Here is a 14,799-nt window from a genome sequence, read left to right as displayed (position 1 = left end):
CTGGACCCGTGAGGTTAGCTCAGCCTGCAGACGGCAGGCACAGTGTGGGTGGGACAACAGGACCTCCAAATGCAGGATGCAGGGTTCTCCCAGGGCTGCCCCTTCCATCAGGGAGCAACGGGGTTCAGGGGGGAGGAAGCCCTGCTCCACTCCACACTCCTATAAACTGTACTGGCCCCCAGCCCCCAGGAGAATCCCAAACACAGGCAAGACCCAGACTGGAAGGAAGCTGGTGCTTGTTGCTCTAAGATCTGCAAGACCTCTGGCCCTGGTGATGGTGTTAGTGCCCAGGCACAGGGGCGCATCCTCTTCCACCCCACCATGGGGTGAGCGGAACGGTGGACCCCAAAGAGGGGTCTACCCAGAACCTCAGAACGTGGTTTCATCTGGAATAGATGTCCTTGCAGATACAGTGAAGGCTCCCAGGATGCGATCACCTGGATCTGGGTGGGGCCTAAATCCAAGGACCAGTGTCCTGATAAGAGAGACGAAGATCTGAGACACAGGGAGAACGACACGTGACAGCAGGCAGGGACTGGAGTGGTGGGGCCACAAGCCCAGGAAAGTCAGGGTCGTTTGGAGCCACCAGAAGTGGGAAAGAGGCCTGGAAGGAACCCACCCTGCAACGTCCTGACCTGGACTTCTGGCCTCCAGAAGGAGAAGACAATACATGTCCGTTCTTCAAGCCCCCCCACCCCGCCTCCGGTCATGGTCCTTTGTGACGGCAGCCCCAGGAAGCTGACCGCCCACCTCTCCATTACAGGGTCCACCGTGGAGTCCACGTCCCTCATCTGAGGGAGGCCCCTTCGTCCTCAGCTGGCCTGGACACCGAGGAAGTGACCACAATTCCTGGAGCGCAGGCCTGAGATGACCCCCACACGCCCGCACAACTTTCCGGAGCCCCTGCTGCCTGCACAGCCTCAGATCCGCGCCCACCAGCCTCCCGCGCCCCACTCCTTGCCTCAGCCTGTTCGCCGGGGCAGGCACTCAGTAGGTGCTTAATAAACACGCATCCCAGCAGCTCAGCATTTCCACCGCAGCCCACCACACAGAAAGTCCCTATGCAGCTGGAAAGGAACTGTCCTTCTCCTGTATGTGGGAAGGCAGAGCCATGGCCGTAAATAGAAGGTAACCATAAATATATACACACGACCGTTAAAATGAAAAATGCCCACCAAGCCCAAACAAAGCCATCTCGTATGCACAACGTACGTGCCCTGGCTTTGGGAAACGCTGATTTATGGACGGAGGCGCATTGAGAACTTCCGGGCCCCCCCCCAGCCCCACCGCCGGGGGACTCAGCTTCTGCTTCAACCTGAAACTCAGTGGCCGTCACACCCGTGGGTTCAGGTGCCAGGTGGGAAACCGTATCTTTGCCGGAACGCTGCTGGAGCACCTGCCCGTCCAGGCCTCCTCGGGACACAAGGTGGAGGTGAGACCCCTGCACCCCTGGCACAGGTGGCACTGGTGATTCAGCTCCTCCTGGCCGCTGCTCCCTCCATCACCCCTGTGTGGCCTGTCGGGTTCCTGTGGTCACTGTAAAAATGATCGCAAACCACAGAAATTCATTCTCCCAAGTCCTGGAAGCCATAGGTTCAAGGTCATGGCGTGGGCAGGGTCATGCTCTCTCTGGAGGCTGTGGGGGAGGGCTCTGCCCACCTCCTGCAGCCTCGGGAGGCTGCGGGCCTCCCTGGGCTTGTGGCCACATCACCTGTCTCTGCCTCCATCTTCGCGTGGCCTCTCCCTGCATCTCTCCTAAGGACACTTGTCCTTGGATAGAGGGTAGACCTGGATCCAGGACAATCTCATCTGGAGAATCTGACCTTCACCACACCTGCAAAGACCCTGCTTCTGAATCTGGCCACGTCCACAGGTTCTGGGTGGACCTGTCCTTAGGGGGCCACCACTCGACCCCTCAGCTGTGCATTTCTCAAAGGGCACACACTGGAGCTTCTGCTCTGCTCGTCACATATATGGTCCCACTGGACCCGCCAGCCCCAGCACACAGCCCGTGCCCGGCATACAGCAGGCGCTCGATACGTGCACCACACTGTGTGGGCGTGTCTAGCCAGGCCGTCGCCCAGGCAACTGGCCCCAGGAGCTCCCTGGGGAGGGAGGGCTCAGGAGGAGGCTGTGGGTTTGCAAAGCACAGCTATTTATCAGCGAGGTCTGGGCTGCTGTCAGTGAAGCACATCGGAGGGCCTGCTTGGCCGCTCCTGTGATCAGAGAAGAAGAGAGGTAATTGGCTAATAAAATCCGCCTTCTCTAGGCACAAGCTGACTTTGAAAAGAGTGTGTGTTTTAAAGTCTGCACACCCTCCTCCAGAATCGCAGGGGAGAGCACAGGGCCAAGGGCGGACGTGTGTGTTAGGCCTGGGGCTTCGGCAGGGTCCTCAGGGAGAGTCCCAGAGGGCAGCATGCTTGCCCGAGCCTTCCAGAACACAGCCTCCTGCCCAAACCAGGGGCCCTGGAGGCTGGGGGCCAGCGGCAGAGGGGGCCGCCCTCGGCAGGTCCAGCCTCAGGCCCCTGCGGGACTCTGCTGTCACACCAGGAGACCAGGGCCCTGAGCCAGCCACTGGCACCCAGAGGCCACAGCCCAATCCCTGCGGTCTCACCCCAAGTCCAATGCAGGGTGGGGAACACAGGGGCCGACGGTCAATGTTGAGGATGGTGCCCACCCTGCCTGAGACCTCGGATGGCCCCCAAGCCAGGGAGCCGGTGCCCGAGGTACCCGCCAGGGCCGTGAGCTGATGGACGGAGGCCTCCGGGGCTGCCCTCGGGGTGACCACCCCGTGCCCTCCAAGGCCCGAGCCATCACTGACCAGAAGTCCACGGAGGTCAGAGCAGTGAAGGCCACAGTGGCCCTTCCAGCACCCGCTGGACTCCCCCAAAGCCTGCCCAAGGCGCCATTTGAGTGTCCCTGGGTCACAGCTGCCTTCGAGGCGGCCAGCACGCGGCTGGATAGGCACCGCCCTGACCGTCCTGTCCCGCCCCTGGGAAGGCCCGAGTGTCCAGGTTCTCCCAGCCCATCTCAGCCACCGAGAGCATCTTGGCTTGGACGCCACAGGTCGCATCACACCTGCAGGGTTTTCATCTGACAGAGCAGTTAGACTCGCACGTGCCCCTGGGAGAAGGAAAGGGGAGCAAATAGACATGGGCCTGTGGACGGGAAAGGCCGGACCCGGGGTCGCCCACCCCCAAGGGTGGGCCGTGAGGACCATCAGGTGCACCCACACCCCGAGGCCTGGCCTGGCCACAGCCGTGTGACTCCATCCACGGGGCTGGGGTCTCAGCCACGACGCCCCACTCAAGTCCCCAGAGCAGTGACCTGAGTCTGTGACCTGCTTTCTCCAAGGACATTCATGCTGAAAGGGACCATGGAGGTGGTCTGGGCAGTGCCCCCCAAGCTCCCCCGGCGGCCAGAGGGGCTGGGGCACAGGGCAGGCCTCCCTCCCGCTCCCTGAAAAGTTGTGTCTGGACAAAGCAGTGACGTGAGCCATGGAGGACCCCATGGAAATCACCGTGGACACCATCAAGGTCACACAGCTGGGCGTGGCAGCGTGCACGCAGGGCGGCCTCGGAGACACCACCGGACGGTGCGACCAAGCACGTGGCCCGGCTTCCGCCCTGGGCCGTCTGGGCATCGTGGGCAGCCAGTGGCAGAAGCAGCCGCCCGCCACGTGGACTGCAGGAAGAGGATGTCCAGCAGAGCCAAGCTTTTCTGGGGGTGCTCCCCACCTGCAAACGTGTGCCCAACCCCCTCCAGAGGGGTGGTCCCGCGTCCAGCCCCCCAGCCCTTCACCCACACAAAGACACACCAGTGCCTGGAAGCAAGGCGCTGGTCCTTCTTGCCACCCGGGTCGCGGCTGGGGAATGGGGTCGGCCGAGAGCAACATCCCTCCACCGCCAGCCCGTGCTGTCAGCTCAGCAGAGTCCAGTGAGCCCCGCTCCCCGCAGCTGTGGGCCACCCGCGCGGACAGCATCTCAGCCCCACGCCGCCGGCACAAGTCAGCCCGCCGTCAGGCCTAATAACGCAGAGGAAGTGGGCAGGTCCCAGCCTTCCTGCCCCTGACTCTCCAGGGCCACTCGGAGATGGAAACTCCGTCAGGGAGGGCAGGGCTTCAGTCAAGCCTGGTCAGTGGACTCCAAACCCCGGCAGGCCCCCGGCCACCCCCGCCCACCAGGCTCTCAGGACCCAGGCTTGCTTCTGGCTCTTTCCTGGGCCATCTCCCCCAGGAACACGGCCCAGCCCCTCAGTCTGATGGGTCCCAGAGGGGCCCTGCGGGGGCTGGGCTTGTCTCCCACCCCTTCAGCTGTCCTGGGCTCCCCCTTCTTTTTGGGAGGCCCTCTCTGTGGAGATGGTTCTGAAGAGCCTGCCACTCTGCTCAGAGAGAGGGCACAGGTTGGGCCGGCAGTCAGAGCCCTCGGTAGGGACGGACGGAGGGCCCTGACCTTCCCCGAGGACTCCTCGGAGCCAGGGCCCAGCGTCCCAGAAAGTGCTGGCGGCCACAGCCGAGGCCTCCCAGGCTGAGTCAGCTGGAGGACGAACCTCCGAGGGGCAGGGAGTGGGGTGTGGACCCAGGCCGAGGCTCGAGCCCCTGGTGGCGATTCCACCCGAGATCAGCGAACGTCCTTCTCAGCTAAGCGAGTCTGGGTGGAGCGGCCCGTCTGTCCATGTCAGATCACCCAGAGCAAGTTTCTACGATCCTTTCCAGCCTGCCGAGGAGGAGACTGAGGGTCCCAGTGGCCCAGTGACTTGCCTGATATCACACTGCCACCCAGCTTCCTAATCCCACAGGCCATCTGCACAAGCACATGTGAGCCACTGGCCAGGCACTGAGTCGGCGAGGCAGGCATCAGGGTGTGTGAGGGGAGATGGATGTAAGACCGGGCTGCCACTTGCCCCCGGATCCAAGCAGAGAAAAAGTGAGCCCATACGTCGGCCCACGTCCCCTTGACCTCTGTGACCTGGGCCTGCCCTTGGACGTCGCCAGGCCTCGCCTGCTTCATCTGTGAAAATAAAGAACAGCACGTGGCCCCTCTGGAAGGCACCCCGCAGGGTGTCGGGTGCAGGGACAGGACCGCAGGGGCCAGGAAGCGGAGGTGGAGGCCTCACCCTCTGCTCCCCGCCTCCAGGCTGGGGGCTGCATCACACGTGTACGTGTGTGTGTGTGTGTGTGTCCATTCACACCTGTGTGCCTGTCCGTGTGTGCATGTGTTTACGTTTGTATGTTACACGTGTGTGTGCCTGTGTGTGCACACAGGAACAGACCTGATGAAAGGGAAGATGAAAGGAAAACGTCACAGGAGGGCAAGCTGGTCACCACTACAGTAGGGCGGTGACGGCAGGGGTCATCAACGTGCATCTCAAAGGAGCCCTAAGTCCATTTATTAAACGTGTGTGTGAACGACAGCACTTGTTACAAACAGATGCATAATTACTCACTTTACATCATCCGTTACATAGGTTCATATTATACTCCATGCCTTTCCTGTAACGATTTACTGACGTGTAAGTGCAGGGATACAGGGACGGCTCTGATTCTAGATCAAGTTCACTGAATTGATTCTAGATCAAGTTCACAACGTATCTCACCTACTTCACGTGCCGAAGGGCATCACGTATAATGCACGTGAGAGTTTAGCGAACGTCACCACATCCACGCACACATTCACACACAGGAAACGTCAGCAGTGTTCCATGCATCGCCAGGGATCCACCACGACCCGCCTCCTCCAGGCCCTGGTGGCCCTCCACCAGGGAGGGGACCTGGCCGTCGCACTGCCCCCTCTCTGCTGGTGCCCTGCACAGGGCTGCGTCCCCAGGATGGGCAGACACCCTGGTGTCAGACCCCTGAGCTGGTACTCGCGTGGTCCCCTGCACGGCTCCCCAGCGCCCTCAGGGCGGAAGCCAGGCGGGGCCTGAAGAACGTCCAGAGCTGCGGTGGGGGCATCAGGCTAACAGCGGCCCTCCTGAGTGTGCACGTGTGTGCCCAGGCCCTGGGGAGTGTGACAGCAGCCGCGCCACGCCGCAGGGGCCCCTCACGCCTGAACAGTCGCCTCTGTGTCCAGTCCCCTTCTGCTTTCACTTTTGCAGCTGTCAGGCACTCAGCAACGAGGCTCCCATTACGGTGAGTGGGTTTTATGCAGATCCTTCGTCGTGGAAATGGTAGTAAATGATGATAAAGGAGCTGGGCTATTTTCACGCCTTTTCGATGCCACCCCGCCTCCCCGGCAACCAGTCCCACTCACCTGGCCTCGCAAATAAACTCTGCTTGGGGGCAGGGGAGGAAGCCTGATCAGCTCTCTCCGCATGCGGCCCAGAGACTCAGGCTGGGCACCCCGCAGCCGGCAGGGAGGTCTGGGTGGGTGGCCGGAAGCACCTGGAACGCAGGCCCCAAGCATCTGTCCCCGACTCTCCTCCGCTATCACAGCCTCTGAGAATGATCTGGGTGTAGCCTGGGCCCCCAAACTGCTCCCATTCTCAGAAGCCTGACATGGGGTCCACAGCCCTTGCCCACAGTGGGCGACCCGCACACACCTGCCCCCTTGTGCCCCTGGGACCCCCATACGTGTTACAACTGGGATGATCTTCGGATCCAGCAAACATTTCCAACGGACTCCAAGGTGCCAGGAACTCTGCTATGTCAGTCCTAAGACCTCTGTCCACATCTTAAACTCACAGATGTAACAGACACAGTACACAGTAACACTGTACTAACTACTGATCTCGTAACGACTACAGCAATTAATGACCACCGCGCAGAGCCATGACAGTTAACAGAAGACCGTGAAGGGACTGTACGTGGTTAAGCGTGCTCCTTCCCAGCCGCCGGGTCCCAGAATTCCGCTTCACTTCCAGAATGAAGAGCTAACTAAATAAATAAAAGTCGAATCCTGTTTGCTCAACAGTTGGCCCTCAGAGCAGCTGTCCAATTCAGAAGGCAGCGGCGATTCAGAAAGGACCTCTGGAATCGAGGCCGGGTCCACTGCTAGGGCAGCCAGACATACATGCTCGTCTCCCGAAACACGTTCTCAATAGGAACACGCGAAGGCTGTGAACAACACGCCCACCACCTCCCAGGCTCCCCTGCCCCCAAAAGGAGTGAAGGAGACAGACAGACCTCAGGTCCTCACCTCCAGGAACAAGCCAAATGGCCCATCGCCCTGCCTCTCTGTGGAGTGGTTACTGTTCTTGTTCCATCAGCAGCAACGTGAAAGCTGTCATCTGTGCAGTAACTGAAAGGCTTGGAGAAAAATATCTTAAAGTCTATGGTAGAGGGAGATGGAAAATATTTTTTCTAATTGTGGCCGTTTCCTTAAGGCTGTGTTCTGAGACCAAGCGCAGTTAGGGAGAGAAAAGGGTGTCTCTCCTCTGCCCTCTCCCAGTGCACCACCACGCCGATGCTCTGCCCCCAACCCCGATTAAGAGGCTGTATTTGAAATCCGGTTGCCCAGACTGCCCCCTCCCGCCCCACCTGGACTGTAGTTCACAAGCACAGGGCATGTCAGGCTGCATCCGAACGCAAAGGACGGCTCTGGCTTTCCAGAGGAGGGTCAGGGTGTCCCGAGCGGTGAGCAGCAGAAGGAACTACCCTGGTCCCTGAGCTCCCACACCCCATGCCGTGGCCGTGGCCATGACCGGGGCCTTTCTCACCAGCCCTCCAGCCGCCCAGGCCAGGCCCGATGCGGCAGGCAGGACGCTCTCACAAAGACCGGTCCAGCCAAGGCTGCAACTAGGGACCACAATACGCCTCTCTCTCGTCCACAGCCCTATTCATCTTCACCAACAGTGGGAGACAGACTGGCCAGAGGGGGACGGATTAGCCACAGGGTGACCCGCATCTCCGCACAAAAGGCAAAGTGTGGAAAAACGGCTCCCTGGGTCCCCCATTCTTCACCTCTGAAAAAACCTGATTCAAGGAAATGGCTATTTAAACAGCCCTTTCCCACTTGTCCACAGACAACAAGTCACAATTGTCCGTCCGCCCGCCTCGCTGCCTCGCTCCCTCCCTCCCTCCCGCTGGCCAGCACACCACTGGAAGGAAGTGGCCTGGAACCTGCAGCCTCCAGCCGGGAAGGGCCTGTGTCTCCCCTGCATCCAGGGTGGGCCCGCCACCCTCCCAGCGCCTGCCCGGGGCTCCTGACCCCAAAGGGCGGGAAGGGCAGCTCAGAGAGGACAGGGCTACTCTCCAGGTCTGGCCTGTCATCAGAGGCATGCAGCAAAGGGCACTGCATCCCAGAAAGCAAGTACGTGACGTTGCAGGGTGGGCCCCATCCCGGGAAGCACGGACATGACATTTCAGGGCGGACGCACAGCACTTCCAAGAATCCCAGAGGGCTGTGCAAACACTCAGACTTCCCCTGAGCACCGCCAGAACGCGTACCTGCTCCCGGCCCCGTGTCCCACCCTCCTGTCTCCACACCGTCTTCAAGAACGTTGAGGAGCCTCTAGCCCCTCCAGAGTAAACGCTGAGGTTTCCATGCAGGGCTCTCCAATAGCCCATCCACAGAACACACCACACTCTCAGAGCAAGCCTAGTCTCTAATACGCTGGCCTGCCCCACACACAGATTCTTCAAATCCAAGACATAAACACTCTTTTCTCTTCACCAAAACGTACGTCTTGACCTTAAGATGCGGGGCCTCAGGAGGACGGCAGTGCCCTGTGGAGACAGCAGGAGCCGTCAGCTCCCAGCAGGCAAACAGAAGGGAACCGTCCAGCCCCAGGCTGTCAGAGCTCCACTTCCTTGCTAAGGCAGCTTGAAAACCATGGAAGATGCCCCTCATCACAGGAACTCCCACAGAGCCAGGCCCTTTCGACCTTAGCAGCAGTGAACACAGGAGTCCCCCTTTCAAAATGAATTCCCCCCGAGAGGAAAGATCAGCGGGAGGGAAGGGTGAGGGCCTGCGGCCCAAGAAGGCTCAGCTGTGCAGGGACCCCCGGCCACCTGACAGAGGACACAGCCAAGATCAGACCTTAGGAGGCTTGCCAGCCCCAGGGGACCAGCCACCCCCAGCAGAACCGTCCTCTCCTGAAGCAAGTCAGCAAGCCGGTCGGTGGTGGACGGCTGGCCTCCAGCTTAGCAGAAACACCAGGCCCTCTCAGGGCAGGCCAGGCCTGCAGCAGCCCCTGGGACAGTCCCCTCTCCATTCAGGGCCTGGACTCAAAATCAAGGGAAGGAAAAGGACACCGGGCCAACGGAGCAGGTGACAGACCGAGGCTGGCCTCCTACACCTACCTGCTTCCCCAGGCAGCCAGAGGCAGCTCGTTAGCTAGTCAGGGAAGCAGCTGAATGTTGCCAACCCTTCCTTTGTAAGAGCCACGAGCTAATGAGGATCTGCCCACACTCCAGGCCACAGCAGCTCTGAGCTCGGCCGGTGTTCCCTCATGGCCAGGGGCAGCAGCAGGCAGCGCTGGGGGCAAGGTGCCTGCGGGCAAGGGCACTGCTAGCTGCAGGCAGGAAGTGGGTGCTGCCTGGGCCGTGAGTGCCTGGGTCGGCTGTTCCAGAAAGGCCAGCCAGGCTGAGCCCACGGTGCACCAGGGTAGCCCTCCTCCAGGAGAGCTGGCCTTCGAGTCAGGAAGTTTCCAGCAGTGCCCAGGGTACTCGGGCAGCCACCCACCACGACCATACCAGCCCGCGTACTCCTGCCCTGGAACCCTGAGGCAGGGCTACCCCTCCCACAGATTCCTCCGGCTGCGCCGGTCCCACTATCAACTTGCACGACTCAAGCAAGTCCCAAGAACGGGATCCTAAAGACAGCCCCGCTCTCAAGCAGGCACCGGGAGGGCAGGGGGGCCGGACTTGGTGCGGGGCCAGCTGCTCTGGCTGTCAAGTCCCTGCTCCTAGAGCCCGCGGGTCCTGGACTCGTCCGGAAGGCGGCGTGGAGAGCGGGATGCGGGCGCGCAGGCCTCGCCCTGGGCTCCCGCCGCCCGGGCCCCGAGTCAGGTCCGCCAGGATGGAGCGCGGGTGCCATCTACCGAAGGCCCGCGGAGAGCGGCCGGGCGCCGCTGCCAACGAGCCGTGCGGGGCAGGGGACGGCACAGCAGCCTGGGAACGGGCCGGAGCCCCGGCGGCGCGAGAGCCACCGAGGTCGCCGCGCCAAAACCCCGCCGCGCGCCACCTCGGACCCCCGATGTGAGCGGAGCGGCAGGGTCCGTGCCGGCCGCCCGGGCCCCGCAGTAGCGCCAGGCCGGCCGGGCCGAGAGCGGTGGCGGTGGCGGCGGAACGTGCTGGAAGCCAGGCGCGCGGGGGACAATTACCTTCTTTCAGGAACTGCGCGTGAATCACCAGGACGAGGAAGCAGCAGAGCGCGGCCCCCGCGAGTGCCCAGAGAGCCTTCAAGAGCTGCATCGCGGAGTGCCCACTCGGCCGACGCCCCCCTAGTCGAGCAGCGAAGGTCCAGGCGCCGCATCAGCGCCCCGCTGGGTGCAGCCGCCGCGGCCGCCCGCTCGCGCCCTCCATCCGCGCCAACGCCGCGCTCCGCCGCGACTGGAGGCGCCGCTCCGGGAGCCGGGCTGTGTCTTTTTGGGCAGGGGGAGGGGAGGGGAGCGGGCGGGGGCGCGGGGAGGGGGCGGGCGGGGCGGGGAGGTTAGCACCGAGGCTCTGGCCGCGGCGGCCGCCCGGCCACCATCGCGGGCTGCGGGGCGCCGGGGGCCCGGGCGCGGGGGGACGGCCGCCGCGGCCCCATGAATCAGCCCCGCCGTCGCCCCCGGAGCCGCGCCGCCGGCAGGGCCCGGACGGCGGGCCGCAGATTGCGCAACGGCCCGGCCGCTGGCCGCCTGTCGCCTCCCGCCGCTGCCCGGCGTCGCCTTCCTCTCCAAAGCCGCCGCCGCCGCCGCGCTCGCTCCGGCCCGGGGCTCAGGGGGCCGCGCCGCCGCCGCGGAAAACCGGGCGCGGGGCCAGGGCTGCGCGCAGGGCGCGGGGCCGCCGCACCATCGCCGCCGCCGGGGCCCGCGCGGCCGGGCCCAGCCCGCAGGGAGAGAACTTGCGCGGCCCGGTCGCCCTCGGACGGTGCCGGCCTCCGCGCTCCGGGAGCCCGCGCCTCCGCCTCGGTGGCCGGTTGAGACCGGGCCGGCGCTCCCGCGGGCCGCCCGCCCGGCTGGCGTTGCCGGGGGCCGGGGCCGAGGCCGGGGCCGGTGGCGCCCGCGCCGACAGGTGGGGCCGGCGAGAATGCGCGCCTCGCCCACGGGATGCCGCCGCTCTGGCCCTCGGCGCGTGCCCACTGCCCGCTCAGCTCGGCCCTTCTGGGAAGGCGGCGGGAGGGGCAGCGCGGCGCTCGGACTCCGGCCCGCGCCCGCCGCCCTCTGCGCTCCGCCCGGCCCGCCGAGCAGCCGATGCGTACTGGGCCGCGGAGGGGACCCGGGGGACCCCCCGCCGCCCTGCAGCGCCCCCGCCTGGCGCGCCGGCGGGTCAGGCGAGGCCGGTCCGGCCGAAAACCGCGGGTCGGGCTCCACCTAGGCGCGCAGGGGCCTCACTGCAGAGGCGGCCGCGGCGGGGGCTGGAGCGGGTATCGCGCGGCCTCTGGTGCGCCCAGCCCCCCGCGCCCTACGGCCCCAGGAGGCAGGGGAACCCGGCCCAGGCGTCGCCACTGCCCGGGACTGCCCTGCGAGGGCTTCTGAATAAACGGCCCCTCGGCCTGGAAACACGCTCACTCCACATCCCGGCCCTAGTCTGTGCCATCCCCCAGGCCAGCGGCCGCCCCGCGTGCGTGGGCGCACAGTCAATGCCGGGGGCGGCTCCACGTGCAACAGCGGGCCCCTTCCTGGCCTGGCCTCCTCCGGCCTCTGGGAAGGGCCGGTACTCGCCTGAGCCCCAGAGCTGAGGCATCTGGGTCCTGTTTAGAGTCGCCCCAGAGGCCAGTATCTAGGCCTCAAGGCAGTTTTTTTCTGCATTGAATTTCCAATTCAATTCCAAATGCCCAGCAAAGAGCTTTGGCTGGGGGTGAGGGTGGAAGCCTCTGGCTGAACCTAACCCCACCGTGTGGGGTGGGTGGAGGACGGGACGGGACCCACCCTCAGAGGGCCCTGGTGAGCATCAGGCCTGCAGAGCAGGCCCAAGGGTGCACATGAAAACTGCTTCCTTCCTGCACAGACATTTAAGTGCCGGGAAGGGAAAGAGGCCGGTCCTGGGAGGGCTCCTAGAGGTCAGACAGGTCAAGGCCCTCCGTGTACGCTTGGGCACACTGACACCAAGTCCTCCAGGACCAGTTCCAAGCTTGCCCGGCCTGAGGTGCTGTGCCAGCCCCAGGTCAGAGGGGAGGCCAGCCCAGAAGCGATTCCACACTCCAGCTGCATCATGTCCATGAGACGGGAACGCCGGGTCCGAGACCCCACCTGGAGAAGGGGCCGTAGCCTCCCACAGGCCAAGCAGCTCAGGCCCTGCCCTGGTTGGGGGCTCTCTCCCCTTGCACAGCCCCTCAGAGCCCCATGTCCTGTAACAGCCCCACCCTGGTCCTTGGCCTTCCCCCCCCAGGCACTTTGTAGGAAACCCCACCTGCCGCAGCCTCTGAAGAGCCTCCCTTCCTGACACAACAGAGCCTGACCTCCACCAAGGTCACTGGCGGTCAGTCCTCACCCGGTGCAGAGCTCTCCTCCTCAGAAGGCTTCAGGGTCACCCAGTGCTTATTACATACGCACACCCAGGACCCCAAAGGGACCTCAAGGAGGAAACAAGGCCAGCCTCTGACATCCACTGGGCCCTGATCCGGGGCCTTCTACTTGAAATTTTGAAAATTTAAAGTATTCTAAATTCCCCAGGGGAACTTTTACAAACAAACTAACCATTTGGAGGATCCTGCTATAAAGGGAATTAAGAAAAGAAAGTTTGTGAGGAGAAACATGGTGTAAATCTATTTTCAACAAGTGCAACAGGAGGTGCTATGCCGCGGGGACCGGAGCATCCTCCTCTGGCTCTGAGACCTTCTGCAAGGAAACGTGTGTGGCGTAGCTTGTGCCCTTAGAAGAGGTAACAGGCGACAACCGGGGGGCCCCCGTGGCTGGTGCCCACAGGAGTGCGTTAGCTGTGCAACCACGGAGGCCCATGGTGCCACTGGGAAGCGAGGTTAAGATGGCAGAGTGGGGACCACATGTACCTCGGGAGGGGACAGCCAGGGTCTGATCAGAGAGATGCTTAAACATAATAATAAAACCATAATGGTGTCGGGACTCAAAATGAGGGCAATCTGCAGGCCAGGAAGGGTGGGGAGTCCTGGGGCCACAGCTGCTGGAGGGAAGAGGAGGGGCTGCAGCCAGAGACGTTGGAAGGAGGCCCAGGTCCTCCAGCGTCAGCACCTGTGACTCCAAAGGGGAGGCAATGCCTCCAAGAGGCACAGGCCCGGTGCTCACGGGGGGCATCGTGGAGACAGCTGTTGTCAGGCTCAGGCCAGAGCCAGAAGAATGCTGTCCACAAAGGGAGGGGTCTTCTGCCTGGGGACAGTCCCCAGAGGGCTGGAGGTAAGGACCAGATGGGGCAAATGTGCCTCTGTTTAATGTGTCTTTAACTGAAGTTTGACACTCCCTTCAAGTGAGCATGCAGGCTCACAGGAGTTTAGGTGTAACTGTGATTTTTGTCACTACCAGAAATTGCAGGGATCTTCATATCACATTACAGCTCTTGCAGACAGCTTGAAATATCACCCTGACTTCAAATTATGGTTGTCCCACCGCCAGACATTTTTATGTAATGTTTTAATAAAGAAGCAAACATATTACTATATCAAAATAGGTTTCCCAACATTTGAAATTGCATTTTGGTGTAACTGGTTTCCTTAGTAATCTTATATATTTTTATGGCGTTCTGAGAAAGGTTTCACAGGCATCGCCAGATTGCCAAAAAGGCCTCTGGCACAAACAAGGCCTGGAGTCCCCTGCTCTTCTGAGAAAGGGAGAGCAGGAGAGAGACACAGCAGGGCAGAGTGGAGATCTTTGGCCACCCATAGCAAGCAGGGACGGAGGTCAGAGGCAGGACCGTCCCCCAGGGGGGAGGTGGACGAACATCCCCAGGTTATGGCCAGCCAGCATCAGGGTAGCCTGGGCCCTCGCTTCCCCACCAGCTCCCCTGCTTCTTCCAGGGATGCCCATCTGTCCATACACCCTGCCTGTTCCCAGAGAACCTACGGTCAACTCTCCCGGTTAAGCAGGAAGCCAGCTGCTACCCAGGACAAGGGTGACTCACACTGACCAGTGCCTGTACTCACATCACCCCTTATTCCTGTGCAGAGAGGACCTGGCAGGCAGGGCCACCAGGTGTTTACAGAAAGAGAAGGAAGACCCAGGACAGGTATACTCTAACACTTAACCCTCAGGAGGCAGAAATCAGTAATGACTCAGGGAAAAGTAAGGTAATAATAATAATTCTAAACAACATCTTTCTCAAAGGAATTGGAGAGAATGTGGCACCAGTAAAAAGAAATAAGGTACCATGAAAAAAAAGGGAACCAGGAGAACAAGAAGAAAGTCTCGGGAATCAACAGGACTAACCGATGTTAGGCTCCAGGGCATGCCCTGAGGAGTAAAATGGGCATGGCTGGAAACAGGGGTGTGTGGAAAGTAAAGGACACTTCCCAGACAGAGAGCACATGGAGAGAGAGATGGGAAGGTTGGTACAAATTGAAACATGCAGGGCATATCCTGGGCATCAAACTTGCACTTATAGAAATTCTAAAGGAGAAGGAAAAATGCAACACAGAGGAGAAAACTCAGACGACTGAACACACATACTCGGATTGCAGCCCCCAGACTCAGAGTAGGTTGAACAGACAGACCGAGACCCAAGAGATGCAAGAAACTCTGAGAAGC

At 61.9% G+C, this 14,799-nt stretch overlaps 1 protein-coding gene across 2 annotated transcripts in view; it reads right to left on the bottom strand.

Moving 5' to 3' along the window:
- TAFA5 (TAFA chemokine like family member 5) overlaps nucleotides 1-14,799 on the bottom strand; it is a 192,281-nt gene that overhangs the window by 105,252 nt on the left and 72,230 nt on the right. Inside the window, exon 1 of one of the 2 annotated variants that reach the window (XM_060024018.1) lies at nucleotides 10,264-10,800. The exons of the other annotated variant lie outside the window; for it this stretch is intronic. Within the exon in view, the coding sequence (XP_059880001.1) occupies nucleotides 10,264-10,354 (91 nt within the window). The 5' untranslated portion in view covers nucleotides 10,355-10,800. Of the gene's footprint in view, nucleotides 1-10,263; nucleotides 10,801-14,799 lie in introns of those variants that run through there. 2 annotated transcript variants of the gene reach the window in all.

This window comes from Delphinus delphis, chromosome 11 (assembly GCF_949987515.2).
Source record: "Delphinus delphis chromosome 11, mDelDel1.2, whole genome shotgun sequence".
Taxonomy (NCBI): domain Eukaryota; kingdom Metazoa; phylum Chordata; class Mammalia; order Artiodactyla; family Delphinidae; genus Delphinus; species Delphinus delphis.
This window is presented reverse-complemented; position numbering and strand designations above follow the sequence as displayed.